Here is a 20,890-nt window from a genome sequence, read left to right on the forward strand (position 1 = left end):
GATATGCGCTAATGGTTGAAGACAAACTTGTTGTGTCAATATATATGGACAAAGGGTCAAGTGACCATGGAAATGGTGTTGACGGAATAATTGGAAAGCTTGAAAGAGCTGCAGAGATATGTCTTTGGAAAATATTCAAACACAGAAGATTTTCTTTACCTCAATGTAAGCAAATTCTTGTACCCAGTGCCTGTTAGATGGGACTAAGCTGGGGATCTCAAGTTATTCTGATGCTGTACCCCAAGCTTGTTAGATGAGACTAAGGGATCTCGGTGCAGAGTCTGACGCCTTACCCCAAGCTTGTTAGATGAGACTAAGGGATCTCGGGGCAGAGTCTGACGCCTTACCCCAAGCTTGTTAGATGTGACTAAGGGATCTGGGGGCAGAGTCTGACGCCTTACCCCAAGCTTGTTAGATGAGACTAAGGGATCTGGGGGTAGAGTCTGACGCCTTACGCCAGGCTTGTTGGATGAGATTAAGGGATCTTGGGGCAGAGTCTGACGCCTTACCCCAAGCTTGTTAGATGAGACTAAGGGATCTCGGGGCAGAGTCTGACGCCTTACACCAAGCTTGTTACATGAGACTAAGGGATCTTGGGGCAGAGTCTGACGCCTTACACCAAGCTTGTTAGATGAGACTAAGGGATCTTGGGGCAGAGTCTGACGTCTTACTCCAAGCTTTTTAGATGAGACTAAGGGATCTCGGGGCAGAATCTGACGCCTTACACCAAGCTTGTTAGTTAGGGATTAAAATGGGGATCTCAGGGCAGAATGTGACTCTGTACCCCAAGCTTGTTAGATGCAACTAAAATAAGTATCCAAGGGCACAGTTGATTAAGAGCATGGATCTATGACTCCCTATCAAATTGCGATAACACCACCTGAATGCTTCCTTATCGTTTACTCAAAGAGGGCAAGGAATTCCCTAGCCCCATGGCCTCAGCTATAACAGGGATTCTGCAAGAAAATATAAAATTCAAAAGATAAATTTTAAGAAAAGTATACGAAAAGAAGAACAATTGCATTGACACCATGTGTTTGTGAAAGACTAGAATACCCTGGCTCACTGTGGCCACCATCACAAACACATGCGAAGGTTAGTCAGTTGTTCACCTGAAAACATTTACAAAAAGGGAATTGCAACAGATGTCTTTTCTGTCACTGATGTACCAAATTTTGAAACTTCCTCTTCATATCTACCATAACACGTTTTAAAAGTATTAGAGAGATCTGGATTGTTGTAACCTGGATAGAGCAACTTTTGAACAGGAGTCAAATAATGCTCTTTGAAATCATGGTAAAAGGAGCATGCTTGATTGTGCTTCGAAAGTTGAGAGATGTAAACCCAAAAGGCTTGGAGCTATGTGAATAGTGTGTTTGACATAAAGGACAGTTGTCTGTTGGATGATTGATTTCATCCCTCTTGCTATACAGCCATTTTGAAATTTTTTAAAACACCATAACATCATCACTAACTCGCAACATATTAGGGCCAAAGACCTGGGTTTGATTCCCCTCATGGGTAGAATGTGTGAAGCACATTTCTGGTATCTCCCATGGTGCTAATACTGGAATATTGCTGAAAACAGCATAAAACTGACTCACTTACTTACAACATATCATTTCAACTTTTTACAGTGATAAATTTGACTTTATTTGTTGGGTCAGTTTGTCACTGACAGTAACAGAGTGAGTTTAGTTTTACACCGCTTTTCGCAACATTCCAGTAATATCACAGCAGGGGACACCAGATATGAGCTTCATATATTGTAATTATGTGGGAAAACGAACCCAGGTCTACAGCTTGACGAGTGAACACTTTTACCACTAGACTACCCCACCGTCCTTCTTTGACGGTAAGGCCAAACCTTTGTAGGGTAACAGATGTTTAACCCACAGGTTCAGATTTGAAGGTTTAATGAATTGTCCCTTTTTCAGTATATATCTTTGAATGAGTTTGTGTTTTAAACATATAGCTGTATCTATATCAGGTAAAGAAAACATGTGTGGATTGCCTAAATATTTTTATGAATTTGAAACATTTTTGGATGTAATGAGTGTTATTTGAGTGTGAACTGATCTCCCCTGTGCAACAGGTGCCCCAAACTGCAACTCTGCTGTTATCCACACTTCCTTGTCTTGAAAGTATGTGGTGTATTATTACTACATTTTCACTTGGGTGCTAAGTCATTTTATTCATTTAAAGTGATAAAATTAACACTGAAGTATCGGTTATTGTAATGAAGAAGTTGCAGTTCATATTATAAATACATGTGCTACTCAAAATAACTTAAGGATCACCCAAATCTTTCATATAACCATTGTGTCAGGCCTCTACTTACTTTTGATCAGTTGTGATGGTAATAATTCAGGTAGGACATGTTGTACAGATTTTATTGCCTGCATTTATTGTTACGAGGCATTAGCATGACCAATGGATGATTTAAAGGTTACAATGCACAGCACCTATAGGCTAGTCACATGACCATACATGTTAAGTCATCATTTAAGGTTTCAAATCATCAACAGCATATAGCTAGACCATGATTTTGAATTAATGATTGAAGGTTTGAAATCAATAGGACTATTATAACTGGACCATGATTTACAATAAATGATTTTGAGGTTTCAAATCAACAGGAGGACTATGACAAAATAATCATTTGACAAGAGTAGGATGAGAAAGTAAGTTAAGGATATATATGTTCTCAAAACACTCAAAGTTTTATAGTATTATTTTAGAAGTTTGATGAAGCCTGGTAATACATAGGACTGGTGGCATTTGCCTTTCATATTCACCATTCCTAACAGCTTAAATTTTTTCCCACTTGTTCAGGTGACTCAAATCTTAGTTTATCTGTCTTCATTTGTCTTCTAACTTTTAAGATAAAGCTTATTTGATTGACTTATCATTACCTTAATTACTGGATGCCATAGTTTCCAGTGTGGAACAATACCTTATATCATGAACACAAAACTTGCAGAGCCTGTAGCCACTGGCAATTGCCTCCCTTTACTGTTTCGAATGTGGAACAATACTGTTGAAAAAGTGATAAATATATAATGTTTTGAAAGTGTCATAGTCAGGCTTCATAGAAATCAGTTGATTGTAAAATGTTTTAATGCTTCTATAAAAATAGGTATTTTCACAAGGTTGTGGTCCATTAGCAAATGCCATTAATCTCCTAATGTACTCAATATTTTTTACAATTATCTTCTCCCCTGAATTGATTAAATCACTTTATGGGAAGAATCTCATACAGGTGAAACTGTAACAGCTACGTCATCTCTGCTACAAACAGGCACCATGCAAAGAAGTTCAGATACTGTTGTGATTTGTCAGAGCTTATCTTTAAAGCTTTACAGTAATAATCAAGGTCTAAGATAACAACCTTGCTACACCACCTGTTTCAATATCTCTTATCTCCAATTGGCTGATTTCAGTCTAGCATGTAATTTGATTGGTTGATGCTATCAATAATGCAGGGGATGAGGTGACATTCTATCACAGATTTCAGCACTGTTAGCAGGTGCTTGCAGTCATACTTCAGACTGTAAGGTAAATAAACATGTCCGTCCCGTGTAGCCATTATAAGACTCAATAACATAAAATGTTCAGGGTTAGCGTGTGTTCACATTATGAACAACTGAGTGGGTTTATTGAAAAGTAACGCCCAGATATTAAGGTTGCTCACAATATTGGAAACATATAGGGCGCTGAAATACATTTATAATTTGAAAATAATAAAACAAAAATTTATGTTTCTTGCTGATATCAGTGCAATTATTGATGCTTATGTCCAGATGTTTTATGTGTATCCAATAGTGTTCACAAAGGGATGTGGTTGTTTTTATGGCTTTTTCCCTGTAATCTTTTATGCCTTACTGTTCCTTTTGTAATGGGAGGGAGTCATGCTCAGTTGTGAAGCTAACATGAAAGGCCAGTCTCCTTTTTATTACCCTGAAATCAGTTGGTGGACAAGGTGTAAAAAATATACCAAAGCAGCTGCTAACAAATGGATTGGGATCTTTCATATGCGGGATATATTTGTTAATTTTTCCATTCTGGATAAGGAATATCATATATATTGTTGTTGTATATACTTTTATATGAAATAACAAAGGACATCCAAATGAACAGTTTGAAAAGAAATAACAAATGAATTCTTACTGTATATCCCGGATAAGAAATTATGAACAAGTAAATTGTTAAATGTATATATACTGTATAATTGAGCAGTGAACTACATATATGTATTATCAAACGTAATATAATCTAGAGAAGAGGTAGCAAATGGTTTGTCATTTTTTACATAGTGGATATGTTCATGGACTTCAATATGACAGGTGATGCATAAAGACCTTTATTATAGAAACAAGTTCCATCCTTGCATTCGAAGCAGATCTCTTAAACTATTTGTGATAGCTTAACCAAACTTGGTATATGTGTCAAGCACGATCTCTAGATATGCCTTTTGGGGTTAAGACCCAGATATGAATTTTTTTTTTTTGCAGTTTCCATGGAAACATGACTTAAACTGTGGCTATGAGGATATCATCTTGTTGCGATGTAGGATAATACAACGTTCCTATTTCTTACTTACTTCGTCGTGTGACGTTAACTTCTCTTACCTAGACTGGAGGGCTGTAAAGGCTTCATCAGACGCCATGGCTAGTGAAACTGATGTGATTGTCATCTAAGTGGTTGTATTTGATTTATTCATAATTTTCTTTTTTTTTAATCAGTCTGTGGCTGTTTTCCTATTCTGGCACATCTGGTCATGACTTGTGCAATAGTATATGTATTGTCTATTTGATTGCTGTTTTGTTGCACTGCTATGGAATTTAGACCCTTTCCGTTTAAATAAGGATTCAGAGATAATATGGTTTGGAACTTGCTGGGACAGGATACCCCTCTCATTAAGTTAGATGGAATGGGTTTAAGGTTCCATAAAAGACTCACTCACTCACTCACTCACTCACTCACTCACTCACTCACTCACTCACTCACTCACTCACTCACTCACTGTCCTTCCATTTCAGTGAAATTTTGTTTTATTCTAGATTTTGAAAAAAACACTTTTGAAGAATGCAAATCAGGCACACCAGTGTCTTGTCATGTCTAAGTCATAGAAAACTAAGATAAAGCCTCCCATTCAGACCAGTTGGACTTTAAGGCTTCTATTCACCTAATTCCGTTAAACTGAAATCCTTCCTGTGTATTATACAGTAGATTTGATAGTGACATGTTGACAACGAGACGTCACAGCAAGTCTCCCACCTGCAAGGTGAACGGGTCTAATAATGGGCTTGATAACCAATAAGACATCTCTTTCAGTGCCTACAAACAGATTGCCTTTGTATTACCCTCATCCAAGAAGAAAATAATGCACAATTTAGGGTCTGACGAGGAGACGTGTGTAAGCCCATTACCATCCACCACCATTGGCCGTAAGGGCCCGCATCATTACCCAGCCTCTACGTACAATGATATAATCATGTTTATGACCCATACTGTTGAGCTTTATTTAGAGCAGCACCTGTATGGAAATTATTAATACCATATTTCCTCAAAACTAGGCTATACAAATTTATGAATATTATTTCAATGCTAGGGATCTGACAGTCATTGTTAAGAGATTTGACAGAGGGTCATGTTGTGATTTTATTGGATGACTGTCTCTTTCATCTGGTTTGAAATGATAATAATGATCAATACTTTCGGTACAGGTAGTGTGTCATAGCTGTCTCAGCGACATTCTTTTTTCATGATTTTTTTACATGTACGGTATAAAAAGGCCATGCTTATTCGATCTGAGGAAAGAATGATGACAAAAACAATGTTATACTGATTTGCCATAAAAAATAGTTTCGAGTGAGCATAGATCTCAAGCTCATCAGAAAGAACTTTTTATGCCTGAATGGTTTAATTGCTTTACAGTCAAGACAGGTGTTATACAGGTGTGGTACAGCAATTGATATAAAAAAGTTCTTACCCTTTCTATCTTTGACAATGCAGATCATCTCCAACAGAGATATTATAACAGAGATATTTTTTGTTATTTGACAAAAATAATTGTATTTTTATCATTTTGAAAGTTAAAACATTTAATTAAATATCTTGTAGAACTAATAGACATAAATATAGATTATAAGTATTTGATTGCTATGCAATGCTTTGCATTTTATTGTAGTTTAGAATGGTATGAAATTGCTAAAAAAGTAGAAACATTTTTGTTTCCTTAGCAGGGAGCACCAGAAATGGGCTTGTTCCCAGCTGGAGAATCAAGGGAAGTAAGTACAGTCAGTGTAGACAAAATGCTAGATAGCACTTCCCCATGCTGTATACTTTGATATGTATTTTACTATTCATTTATAACAAAGTGGCTGTAATTTGTCGTAACCTTCCAGGCAGGTGTACCACTGCCCTGTCACATCATCATGACAGGGCATTGATGACCTGAAAAAGACTTTCATGAAATTGTATCTCAACCTGCTTCTACAGGCTGCTTCTTTTTCACCATCAGGATTCGGTTTATACACAGTAATATACGGTAGATGTCCGAATGGTGATAAAGTTTGAATTTGTGAGACTTCATGATCATAAAGTATATTGTTTGCTTCAAGAACTTAGGTGCAGGGTTCATGACACTGGTGTTTGCAACCCATACCCATAGGAAGAGACGTGTGAAGATCTGGGTTAGAATTGGCCATCAGCAACCCATGCTTGTCATATGAGGTGGCTGATGGGATTGGGTGGTCTGGCTTGCTGACTTGGTTGATACATATCATTGTACCCTAGCTGTGTTGGTCGATGCTCATAATGTTGATCTCTGGTTTGTCCAGACTCAAATATTTACTGAAATCTGCCATATTATCAGAAATATTGCTCAGTTTGGCATTAAACAACAAACAAATTGTAGGAAGAGGCGACTAATTAGGTTGTCAAGTTTTATGACTCTGTTGATATAAGATATTGTTTCCGAGTTGTGTAAATCAGTTGTAGGTTATATATATATATATAGTTGATAATCCCTGGTCCTGACACCTCACATAGCCAGAATATTGCTGAATGTTGTGTTAAACAAAAAGTACAATAAAAACACAGAATTGATATAGCTCCACAGATGATAAAATTTCTCTTGTTAATGTGAGCATCAGTGACAGGACTACAGATGAAACCATCTGTATTACCATAGTAACCAGAGTTGGTTTGACCCTTGTATGACACAGGAGTTAAAACAAGACTTTGTTGAGTAGAAAGAAAAACTTGTTAGATTTTGAAGTCTGGATTGATTTTTTTACTCCATGTCACTTTGGGCACATGACTTACATTTCAACTTTTTTAATTCCTTTAGTGTCATGCTTTGGTGATCCAATTTTTAGCTGAAATGTCAAAATTTTATAATAAATGGAAAAAAGTCAAAATCCATTGGTAAACCTTGTCTTCATGTCAGGTAAAGATACCAGATATATCAGTGTATTTCTTTCTGAAGGTGTACTTTATTACAGGAAGTACGTTATCTTACTTTATCTCCCATTTCTTTACTTAAACCCTAAACAACCTTGACACTCTCGTATTCTCCTCTGTGGCAATAACCACTGATGTGTGCTGTGTCGCGTGCGAGCAGCGATGCCGGGTGGCGCGTGGTGCCGCTATTGTTTACATATATCTGCAGATGCGCGCACTGCTCCTGTCGATGTTATCACTTTGTGCATCTTGAATGTAGGTGATTGTTGTCTTGCATGTACAGCGGATGTCCCAGAATTCTTATAAATAGTAGATCTATACAAGTAAAGTGATGAGGGGCTCCCTGTTGTGCCTTAGGGGTTGTGGACATGGCTTTTGTGTCTCCAGACGGATATGGTTCATGGGCATGCCCCCTTTTACTGTTTTCTGTGGGTTTTGACTGAGGAATCTTTGATGTAATCGTGTTCTTTGAAAAATGGAAATTTCTTTTACAGTGGGGTGTGAAATATCATTATTTATCCTCAGATGTAAATTTGAAACATGGCTAACCTTCGAAGTGATTGAAGTGGGTTGGTTATTTTTTTTTATATCATGATAGCGCTTTGGAGGAAGGGGAAAATTCCAGTCATTTGTACAAGATTAACCAGACCTACTTTTGACTGGCTTATCAAAGTTGAAATCTTTCAGTGTTCCTTTTTAGTTTCAGTCTGTATCAACCTTTCTGGGGGGCTGATTATCATATCCGAACATTGTAGTTTCAAAGTAACATCACTTTGAAAGTATATACTGCCTCATAGTGAAAGTTTCTGCAATGAGACAAGCATCTAGCACCTGCTTAAGTTTAGGCCTGCATCAAGCCACTTTGTGATACAACTGCAGACATTTCAAAGCAAAGTTGAGGTGGTGTGGTAGGTTAGTGGTTGAATCATCTGTTCATCATGCTGAAGATCATGGTGTGATTCTGCACATGGTGTAATATGTGAAGCTCTCTTTTGGTGTCTCCTGCCATGATATTGCTGGAATTGCTAGAAGCAACATGATTACTCACTCACTCACTCACTCACTCACTCACTCACTCACATCAGAGTTAAACCAAAGTAACTCTAAAAATGATAACAATATATGGATGAATAACTTTTTGATCAGGGTGCATAACAAATTAAATGTTTCTTGGGCACATTTTTTCTGAAAGTGACAAGGGAGGTAGGACTTTTTAAAAAAATTTTTCATAGAAAAAAAGTGACGAGGGAGGAACACATGTCTAATTTTTTCTCTAAGAAATACGGCTTGGAAAGTTTATCACATGTTAATGAGTAATGAGTTGTAGATTCAATCACACTTGTACTTACAGACACTTGTAGTGGACAAATAGACCCAACTGTCGGGAGTGAGGTGGGCGAGGTTGTTCACTAGGGATCGAGCCCACCTGTGACTGGGAGTATTCAAAAACGTTAGAGTCAACTTTGTGTGCAGACTCTTTCCGTGTTGTCACAACCCCTAGTGTGCAGTACACAACCCTGTGCACTTAAACATGTTAAAAGAACCCACATATCCATTGGTATACGACCAGATGGTGGCCACATGAATATGTGCATACACCTAGCTGTGGGTACAGCAACGTGCAGTGAACATGGACAAAGTACTGTGACTATGTGTCCCAGTCCAACCAGCTGTGAACTGGGTACCTTGTTAGGATGAGAAAGCCACAATAAACTCAGTGCGCCTAGTGGCAGCAAGAGTTGTACACTCCCCAGGGAGTTGAGACTGATAATACGATGTGACACTGAGACGGACATCCAATGATTGGGAGGGAAACAAATACCAGCGACTTGAGCAAACAATAGTTGCATGGATATGTGCGCTATATAAATATCCAATAATAAATAAAATAATAATGACTGGGACACAGCAAAGTCAACATTAGTTGTACATGGAAATGAAACAATTGTTACACACACAAATAAAAGTGGTGCACCGATGCCCAAGAAACATTTCACTTTTTTACTTAGCCTTACAGTGAAAGCAACATTTCAGCACAGGTTCTAACACCTATCAAGCAAGTCATAATGGTGTCAAAACCTTCACCAAAACATCTCTCTCACAGCAACAAGGAAGTTGTTCATCGAAATATTTTTTACCTTTCCTTACTATTCCAACTTTTTGATGCCTCTCAAAGAAATCAAACTGACTCTCCAACCAAACACAAACCTACCCACATGTTTGTGTGACAGTGCATTGAATGAAGAAATGGAAACGTAATTTGTTTTTTGAAGCATTTACAACCTTTTACCTTCTCCAGATTTCTTCTTTCAGGATCTCATTATAAACAGGGAATATAAATTGCATTGATCTTGAAGGTTTCTAAAGGGAGGAATGAAATTGGGGGCGGTTTGTGAGAGATGTTTCATATTGTTATACACAGGGGCCCATTACAGCTTGTGACATACACTGATGTGCTGGTATATATTTTAGATATTGAGCCAGCGGTATAATTCCCTCATATTAACCTTTCTGTTTTTTGTTAACTTTAAAGTAATGGGCATAGGCTACTTTGTAAGATTATCATTTACAATCGCCAGTTCACAGGACTTACGTCCTCAACTGATCACACTTAAAAGACAATTTGAAATCTTGATGTTTTGACAGAATTACATCTAATGGCATCAATTTGAGGTATCCTCTTGAATATAGTAATCCTTTCACAAAAGACTCAGAGGTGTTGTTAGCATCTCTAATGGCAGATTAATGGAGCCTTGAATATATGGTTAGTCCACATCAAGCCGTCTTCTTTGCCGGGTGAAATCCTGCCAGTTATTGTACATCAATTGAGGGACCAATGTTATTGTACTTTTACAAACTTTGCAAACATAAACGATGATCACAATGAGGCTTTTAAGCGGTTTTCATTTTCAATGTCTTACACTTCATTTCCCCACTCCTATAAACATCTTCTTATTTCAGTCTGTTGAAAATGATTTAAATGATGTAAAACACATTGGAACACAATGACTATGATGATACTGGTATTTGAATAGGAGAACCTCGTACAAGTGAGCTTTGGTAGGTTTGTTCATTATTGGAGGACATTGGTTGAGTGTTTAAAAAATCCTCAAGGCATGACATTAAAACATTGTATTGTCTCCTGTTAGGAGAATGTTGTACAATTCATTCCCTTTGAAAAGAGTATGATGTAGATTTATGGACAAAGATAGTTAGTCAGTTTTATTGCTAAGCAAGTTTTTGAGTGTAGTTCCTTACACAAGTACTTGTTATCCAAAAATTATGCTGTGTATGCAACAACTTCAGTCAACGCTCAATCAGTTGTGATGGTGCTGACAGTGTGAATGAGCGAGGTTATTTTTGTATCTTTTTTTGAGACATTATGATGTTTGGGAGAAGGGAGGAGAGAATCAGAAGTCATCTCAACATTCTGTCCACATGGAGAGTCAAATTCAGATCTTCCACATAACAAGGGGCAGTGGGCTAGCCTTAAAGCCTTTGCACATCATGCTGAAGACCTGCGTTTGATTCCCCAAATGGTTACAATGTGTGAGGCTCATTTCTGGTGTCCCCTGCAGTGATATTGCTGGAATATTGCTAAAAGCCACATAAAACTAAACTAAACTCACTCTACAAAACATTATTTAACCAGTGGGCACCAATTATCCATGAAAGAAAACACTGAGCAACTCATAACTGATGAATCTGGGATTATTGTCCTCAATGAGTAGATCCTGGCATCACAAAGGGACACTAGTCCTTTCATTAAAATTTAACTTTTTTACGAGATACATCTTGTTATTTTATTTGTCCCTTTAATCAACAAGTACTGGAATCTTGAAGTTTGTAAGAATACTGAATTAATATTAACAGTAATTGGTTTAAATAGTTATTTAAATTCTCATTTTCATTTGTAACCATACTTTATCTCATAAACTTCATTTTTCCAGCACATCTCCAGCAGCTCTGTATCATAACATGGTACCTGACAATGAAATACCTGTACTGGTAAACTGCTGAATCTGCCAACTCATAATTGTTCCAATTACAAGCTCACAAAGTGTCATGTCGCTTGTGTGTGATTCCAATTTGCTGACATCAGACTGAGGCTCAGCCTTGAGTCAAGATTTGATTGGATGAAATTTATAACAAACACCACTTGCACCTGCTGCATGTACTTCTGTCGCGGGCATTAAGCGACGCGTGTGCCAATTTGTGCAGTTATGTCAAATCCCATTAAAATAGTTTTTTCGCCAGTACGAGATGAAGGTTATCTGTATATTTTATCACAAGGCTGTTTTGATGGAAGAATGGGTAGGGTCATCTTAAGGCTTTGTATAATGCCTGAATAAATATTGTCTAGACGCAAAAAATGGCTACTATTGTAGAGTTGTCTAGAATATGATCTGGGCATCACGTGAGTACATAGACATAGAGGCAGGTTTCCGGGTTTTTTGTTTCGTTTTGAACATTTTCTAGATCGAGGTAATTCTGCAGTAAAAGACCCCAAAGACCCCCGTCTAATTTTTTAGTGGTTTTTGTGCTTTGCTGTTCTCATGTGTTTATCATTATCCATCATAAACATTTCTTCCAACATCAGTTTAGCATTGAGCATGATGTTATTTTATGTTTAAATCCTGAATTTGCTTAATTTTAGATTTTAATGTCATTATGACTATATCTTAAAGATAGTTGTTATGTCAATCATTTTGAAGTTATGATGAATTTATCAGGGGTTACAGTGCTGTGCTCTGCATCATGACATAACCTGTCACTCACTCACCCTGTCTCACCCTGTCTCACTCACTTGCTCACTGGCCAGCTCAACTCAAACACTGGCTCACAAGCGCTTTGGATCACTCACACACCCAGTTACACATATTCACCCTGTCCTCCACCCCTATCATGGGCACCTGCCTCCTCCTCAAGGGCCAGCATTCCCATCCACCCGACTGTATTGTTTATCTAGAGCCACCTGCCGATGTGGTCATGTGACAACTACTTTAATTTACTGCTCTTTCTAGAACACAAAGCGTGACGGTCAAATCGCCCTGTCACTCTAAAGGAACGTTATTCCCTTTCACGACATATATTCCCAGTCATTAGCCAGATATTATTTTAGCTCAACTCACCAGTGTCCTATGCTTGCCTAGAATGTTCAAGCATGGAGTAATCAAACTAAAAGTGCTTTATGGTTCAACTTCTTTATTATACAAGGTCACAACGTTTCGAGACAGATTCTAGTCTCTTCTTCAGGTGAAGTGATATTGTTAAATGACAGGTCTTACAGGTCTGGTGTCAAGTGATCTGATTAACTTCAACATTAAATATCAGTGTCTATGAACAATATCTTGTCGGGCAGTTTGTTGTTTTAAGTGAAACAAGAATTAACTTTCAGTGATACTTATGTGAAAAATGAATTAATCCCAATGCAACACTGAATTTGTCAGTATGCTGTAAGCAGTCTTCTTTTTTGTTATTTTTAACATTTTTGTTATGTTTTAAGCAGTTTCGTATCATTCTCCTGTCCTTTAATATAGTGATACAGAATCTCACCATCTCACCAATCATATGTCTTTTTACATTATGTGACAGAGACCTGAATAGTTTGAGATTCAGAAACTTGCCCTCAGTTTTAAACTTTAATGATTAGTCTTGAGTATTTGATATCAAATACTCAACTTCAGACATTCAAAAATGTCTAGAAATCAAATCATTCTGTTAAAACCTCTGCATTTCTTTGCTAGACGAATGCTATTTTCCCAGAACTAAGTTCTCATATACCAAACTGAAATGGAGTGAATCGAAGCCTCGTACCACAATACATACCATACCGTGGTATGATCATACCGTTTCACCCCTATTATATCCCTGTTTCATTTGGTCACTTTCTAAGAGACACTATGTGTATATTTGTAGCTTTTGATCGTAATGGCTTTGTCAATTTACACCTATCAGAAGAGTACGCAATGTCCCCAGTCTAGAATACCAATTGTCCAGCTTCCACTTTTGTCAAAGTTGCAGTGGCTGAGTGGGTTAGACTGCTGATTTTGTGTGCTGACTTGATTTATGAACCTGTTCTCCTTGTTGTATACCTGCTAACATGAGTATTTACCTGCTGACTTGATTATTTATCTGTTGACCTGATCGTTTACCTGCTTTTTATCCCTTGGCATGTAATTCGGGGGGAAATAGTCATTGCCTTGTCCGTCTGTCCATCCATCCACCCAAATTCATTTGTTTCCAGGGCATAACTCAAAAACTGTTCAATATTTTTAGACCACAATTGTTAGATATAACAACACAGCTGAAGTTGTGCCTTTTGCTACTGTTTACAAATTTTACAATTTTTTTGCATTTTCATTTTTCTTGGCTTCCATGGAAATGTTTAGGACTTAGTCAAATGGGAGAGTTGTGCTTCATTTCCAGAGCATAACTCTGAAACCATTGAATATTTTTCAGCAAAACTTGGTGGATATATCAATCAGAACCTAAAGTGTTGCCTTTTGCTATTTACAGGCTTTTGTGATTTATTGTTTTCTCAGTTCATGGAAACGATTCTAACTTTGTCTCAAAAGTGATGGGTGTGTTTCTTTTCCGGAGCACTATTCAAAAACTTCTTAATATCTTTCAGCAAAACTTGGCACATATGTGAGGCAGGCTCCAAAGTGGTGCCGTCTGCTATTTGCAGATTTTGGGTATGTTTATTTTTCCCGGTGTCAATATATACGATTCATACTTTGTCTCAAAGGGAAATCTTTCAACAGAACTTGGCAAATACATGAGGCAGATCTTGAAGTGGTGCTTTTTGCTGTTGACATATAATTGGCAATTATAGTTTTCATTTTTTCCATGAAAATGATTTGAATTTAGTCTAAAAGTATATCTGGTAAGTGTCAGATGATGTCATCTTTTGATAACTCTTTTTTGGTTATTTACCCACTGACCTGATTATCTACCTGTTCACTTGATTGTTTACCTGCTTGGGTCATACATTAGTTGATTGATTCTTTACCCTCTGACCTGATTGTCTACCTGCTCACTTGATTATTTACCTGCTTGTCTCATTATACATCAGTTGATTGATTCTTTACCCTCTGACCTGATTGTCTACCTGATGATTTGAATATTTACCTGCTCATCTCACTATATATCAGTTGACTTGATTATTTACCTGCTTGTCTCATTATACATCAGTTGATTGATTCTTTACCCTCTGACCTGATTGTCTACCTGATGATTTGAATATTTACCTGCTCATCTCACTATATATCAGTTGACTTGATTATTTACCTGCTTGTCTCATTATACATCAGTTGATTGATTCTTTACCCACTGGCCTGATTGTCTACCTGATAATTTGAATATTTGCAGGCTCACGTCATTATTTACCAAATGTCAGATTCACTGAAGACATGACAATGTCTTACATTCCAGCTTCTTTGCTGCTGGTATTAAGTGACTGCCACTCCAGGCTTCAGTGTAGCCAAGCTCTTATATTATCAGTAATTACATAGGATAGTAATTACATGCGACAAAAGCAGGTGTAAGGTGAACCCATATCCTGGATGAGATCCTTATTTGTCACAAGTAATTTTGGGATGGGCATTTAACTTTAAGAGGGCAGCCTGTGATCATTGTTACAGACAAAATATTTCCCTAGATCACTCACAATAAAGAAACAGTTTATTTTTTGTCTTTCCCTTTTATGTAAGACTTGACTGTTTTATGGTTAAAACACCTGGGTAGAGTATTATATTAAAGTATTGGTCACTAGTATTGACTAGTACTGTTGTAATGATCTGGCAACACAGCACTGTTACAGGTTGGAGATTTGCATGCAAAAATATAAAGGTTAGAACACCCGTACAGAGTAAATATTGGTCACAACACTACTGGTGTAACAATATGGCAGTACAGCATTGAATCACAATAGGAGTCTGACAAACCATTGATTTATGATTCCTGTACTACAATACATACAAATTGTTATATACTGAGGGAAATAATAAATCAATGGTTCGTCAGACTCCTATTGTGATTCAATGCTGTAGTGCCATATTGTTACACCAGTACAGATGTTCTATCGAAAACCTTGGGGAAAAATAAAGGAACACTGTTGCTTGCATGTGATCCCTTATTTTTGTCCCTCAGTATATTATGAGCTGAACTGATGTAACAACATGAGTAGCAGACACTGTCAAGAAGCAGTGTATGGAGATTCTCATGTTTGGATGTTTTTATCAGAATATGTACAGTTCCTCCAAGCATTTATATTTCTCATTTACGATATCCCATATTTGTGAAATTTGGAAACAAATTATTCAGAGGTGTCATTTAGCTGTAAAATCGGAGGGAATATGAACTGTCATAAAGTACTGTATCAGGATACAAATCATTATCACACTCATATAATAAGGATCGAATAATATCACACCAATATCAGGATATGAATCATATCACACCATACTGTGAGGACATTAAGAATGTAAAACTCATATTATGAGGATATGAATCATATCACACCATACTGTGAGGACATTAAGAATGTAAAACTCATATTATGAGGATATGAATCATATCACACCATACTGTGAGAACATTAAGAATGTAAAACTCATATTATGAGGATATGAATCATATCACACCATACTGTGAGGACATTAATAATGTAAAACTCATATTATGAGGATATGAATCATATCACACCCATATTGTGAGAATACAAACCACATCATGTTCTTACAAATGAGATAACTTAGGAAGGTAATTCTGTGGTATGAAGAACACAACAACACTGAATTCTTATGCATTATTTTATTCATATGACACGCTTTAATAATGATCGTTGGGAATAGATATTGGTATGTCAGGTATTGAGACCTGATTGCAAACAATAATAGTGTTTGAGTTTGAATCCAAAGTCATATTGCATGCTTGAATAAAAGTTTTCAATCACTTGTCAATAATGAAAATTCACTTTTCATTTTCAAATCATTTCTTTATATTCTTTAAAATAAAGAGAAACATGAAAGTTGTTTTCACAGTTTGGCAATACATGATTTAAAGTGTCACATGAGATTGAATTTTTTTAAAAAGAAACCTGACAACAAAACTATTCCTTCAGGACAAAATACTCTACTATTTATTGGTTCAGCCAAACCATATGTCTTCCACTTAGTCTGGTCTGGATCCCCTGATATTAGGGGTCTGATGAAAATCCTCGGTTTCATGTCCTAATTGGGGTTTAAGTACAGGGTTTGATGTAGCGTTACAAGTTTCTTAAAGTCTTGTTAATTCTCTGAGCTTCGTTCCAGCTAATCTGTCTGGGCATTTTTGACAATAAACCATACTGTACATGAATTGGAGAGGCTTGAGGTTCCTGTGAACCCGGGGTATGGTGTATATCTGGGCAATTGTGCGTCTCCACAGGAGTTTGGTAATGATAGCATCCACCAAGACAGATCATTATCCTTTGAAAAAAACGTAGCTCAGAGGGACAGAGTCTTTAAATGTTTCTATGAAAACCTTTGCAAAGAGTTTTGTGTTAAGTTGGTCAAGGCAATTATGTATTAGGAGCTAGCAGATGCTTTTGACAAGGTCTTGTGAAAGATTTGTCACATAGTTGATTTTGCATGCTGTGTTATACATCAGCATCATTGGTATCCATCCTGTGTTAATTAAGAAGCCTCACCATGAGCAATGATGACAGGGGAAGGATTGAGCTTGCAGCCATTTTTGAGGTGGCATGATGCTGCTTGGGGAGGATCAAACCTAGGACACAGAAGGGGATAAAGGGATCTCCCATATACACCTTCTGCCTTCAGTTCAAGGCACGGGGGGGTGGGGGGGGGTGTGTGTGTGTCCCTCATGAAAATTTCATGGTTGGTTGGGTTGTCTGTGTACACCATCCTTCCTTGCTAAGTGCTGGAGGGGTCCCTTGTGAACACCATCATCCTTCAGTGGTTGGGTTGTCTGTGTACACCATCCTTCCTTGCTAAGTGCTGGAGGGGTCCCTTGTGAACTCCATCATCCTTCAGTGGTAGGGTTGTCTGTGTACACCATCCTTCCATGCTAAGTGCTTGGTGGGTCCCTTGTGAACACCATCATCCATCCATTGGTGGGTTGTCTGTGTACATCTTTCAAACATAGTGCTTGATAGTTCGCAATTGCACCTTCATCCTCCTATAAGGCCGCCTATAAGTTCTCATGAACTATTCAGTTTTCCCGTACATACATAGTACTGAGTCGTTTCTCATGTCTACCTTTACCTTCCTTACAAGGTGCTTGGTAGCTCTCATACACCTCAAGCTTCCAGTGTCATGTATGATCTTGCCTTGTGTTTTGTTATCACAGTATAGCTTGAATACTGCAGACTGCAGCATAAATCCACCACTTATGTAGTTTTTATCCCTGAACATTCTCCTCTGACCATGTCCCTTCTGTTACAGATGCAGCCAACACACTGTATTGGACATCGCCTACTACGACCCAACGTCGCTGTCCCTGCTGCTGCAGGAGGAAGGGGAAGATGGCCGACCAGTGTTGCTTCAACTCTCTATGTCCATTCTGAACTCAAGCAAGTTCACTAAGCTGGCCACAACGGAGAACATTGCTTCTCTCAATAACATGTAAGTTGAGTGGTGCATTTAGCCCACTTAAAACCAAAAAACTGACCCATATCTAACCAGCCACAAAAAAGCCTAGGTTTATCCCTGGGTGGTATTCTTGTGATTGACTGTCACCACAAAGGGAAAAAAGGTTGTGGTATAAGAAGCCTATAGCTAGATTTGAGACATCATTGTATCTGGAACTGTTTCCTCAGCGTCTTGTCAGACCGTCCCCACTTTTGGAACTGTATCCTATGTCAATATTTAGATTTGATCCTAGTTAGGAAAACAGATTCTCCTATTTCAAAGAATATTTCCTGTGTCAGAAAAACTTCATTTTCGGAAAAATCTCCATGAATCAAAATATCATCACATAACCATGACTGTGAATAACTAAAACACCCTTGCTAACCAACAACAGCTTCTGCCGCGTTACTCCCATTGTCCCAAGAGACGGCATCCGTTAACTCTCATCGCCTGATCCAACCTTGATCCTGGTGGGCACAATACCAGTGTCCTCCTCAACACTCGCTGGGTCATCCTATTGTCCACGGGGCAGGGGGAGCAACCCAGGTCACCTCTAATGTCCTTCTCATCAAAGAGAGCAGAAGCCACCTTGTCATCCCCTTATCTCCTTCAAGGGACTCACCCCTCCTTGTTTCTATGGTGGGTGTAGTCAGGTAGGAAAGGCGTGTGTCTTTAGGGGTGGAGGTCCAGGCATCAGTGGTGATCCTTGCGCCCCCTAGAAAGACTAGGGTCATGGGGAAATGCTGATGAGTCTTCAGCTGAAGTAGGAACAAAGATGTTCCACAGATGTCCTCCGACCTCTGACCTTCAGTACAGCTAATCATCCAATCAGATAAAAACTGTGTCAATCTTTATGAAATATATGTGACTCCTTGAATGTAGTCAGGGGTGGATTGAGTGGCAGGTTGACTGTGGGAGTGTGGCCAGATGGAGATGTACGGCTTTGATGTCTGTCATTGTCATCTGTGCTCGTGGTTCATGTTGAACCTTTTGACTTACACCCTTACATGGTACTAGATTAACCCTGGAGTCAAGAGGAATTAGTTTCAAAAAGGCCAATTACACCAGGCCTTTATTTTCATAGTCATAATGTAAGACTAAGTGAGTGAATATGGTTTTACACCATTTTTAGCAATACTCCAGCAATATCACTATGGGTAAAACCAGAAATTCACACATTGTACCCATGTGGGGAATCGAACATTATCATCCACATGACAAGCAGATGCTTTGACCAGATCAGCTGCTAAAGGTTTGGTTATTCAACCCAAGATGGTCTTTTTCAATCATGACATACTTAGTACTGATGTTATTGCATCAAACGCCAAAGTTTTTTATGATACATATTTGAATTTGTTGGATTATCTAAAATGACGGGGCGGTGGGTTAGCGTAGTGGTTAAGGTGTTCGCTCGTCACACCGAAGACCTGGGTTCAATTCCCCACATGGGTATAATGTGTAAAGCCCATTTTCTGGTGTCCCCAGCCGTGATATTGCTGGAATATTGCTAAAAGCGGCGTAAAACTTAACTCACTCACTCACTCTAAAATGACAAGGATATTTGAGCAGTTGTCAGTCAAGTTAATTGGTTAGCTGTCATAGTTACCATAATACTATGTAGATAATATAGACTGTGTTTATAACAAACTGACAGATACAATGAAGTACAGTGTATACTTCAGTTTCTTTCAGCCACTTGCTATGTATTTTCGTTGATGGGTATATAACAAACATATTAAAACAACTGGTCTCTTGAGTTTGTTAGAGCTACAGAAAACTGTATATACGAAATCTAAAAAGCCAGCTGCAATTATCCATTAATGGCTTTCAATTTTACTGGCACTATTGGGACATCCTACTTTAATCACATAGGTTCTTTTTATTAGTGGGGAAAGTTATCGGTATCTATTCAGGCTCATGTATCTTTGTTTTGTTTGTTGTTGAATTGATGGCTCAGCAATATTCTAGCTATATGATGACGGTCTGTAAGTAATCCAGTCATGACCCGACAGTCCAGTGGTTGATATCATGAGCATCTGCTGATATGTCTGTCTTGGTTGATATTCAAATGTGTTGGTCAATTGCTCATGCTGTTGATCACTGGATTGTCTAGTTCAGATCAAATTATTTACAGACTATTGCCTTATAGCTGGAATATTGCTGAGTGACACAGTAAACAACAAATAAACAAAGAAAAACCCAAATTAGCAAACTACCTTAACAATAGTGTTACAATGATAGATCAGGTGGCATTAGATGCTGCTCGTGCAGGTCTAGTCACACAACATTTATTAAATGTCACTACCAGAGGCTATTGATAAGTTGCAGAACGAAGTTAGACACATGCAAGGATGTGAACATTTATGGTTTCACTTCAACTTCATTATCAGTCAAAATGGCAAACGTTAATTCAGGGCACTTCCCACTGATTGGCATGCTGTCCAATGTTTTCCTTTTAATAAATTTTGAGAACATCTGTAAAAGGTAGTATTAAGATGTCTTATTTGCCTCAAAATGAATGATAATTGACATTTAAATGTTCTGTCCTCAATTTGAACTTGTAGTAATATGAAAGAAAGTTCTATGCAAACCAGAGTTTCTTGACTGTGTGTGCTTTGTCTCTATGAAGATATGGTGTTGATCTTAAAAAACAATTTTGTGGATAACCAGCTTTCATTAATTCAAGGTCAGCCTGTGGCCACTTGTCCTTGAAAAAACACCCCAGTCCTTGTAATTTGTGGAAACATAACTCTCAACACAACAGACGTTTGTCCTGAACCTGA

General features: G+C 37.9%; 1 protein-coding gene across 2 annotated transcripts in view; it reads left to right on the forward strand.

Moving 5' to 3' along the window:
* LOC137266359 (anaphase-promoting complex subunit 4-like) overlaps positions 1-20,890 on the forward strand; it is a 146,314-nt gene that overhangs the window by 119,277 nt on the left and 6,147 nt on the right. For both annotated transcript variants that reach the window (XM_067801846.1, XM_067801847.1), the window contains one exon: positions 17,922-18,101. In XM_067801846.1, coding sequence (XP_067657947.1) covers positions 17,922-18,101 — 180 coding nt within the window. The remainder of the gene's footprint in view (positions 1-17,921; positions 18,102-20,890) is intronic.

This window comes from Haliotis asinina, chromosome 15 (assembly GCF_037392515.1).
Source record: "Haliotis asinina isolate JCU_RB_2024 chromosome 15, JCU_Hal_asi_v2, whole genome shotgun sequence".
Taxonomy (NCBI): domain Eukaryota; kingdom Metazoa; phylum Mollusca; class Gastropoda; order Lepetellida; family Haliotidae; genus Haliotis; species Haliotis asinina.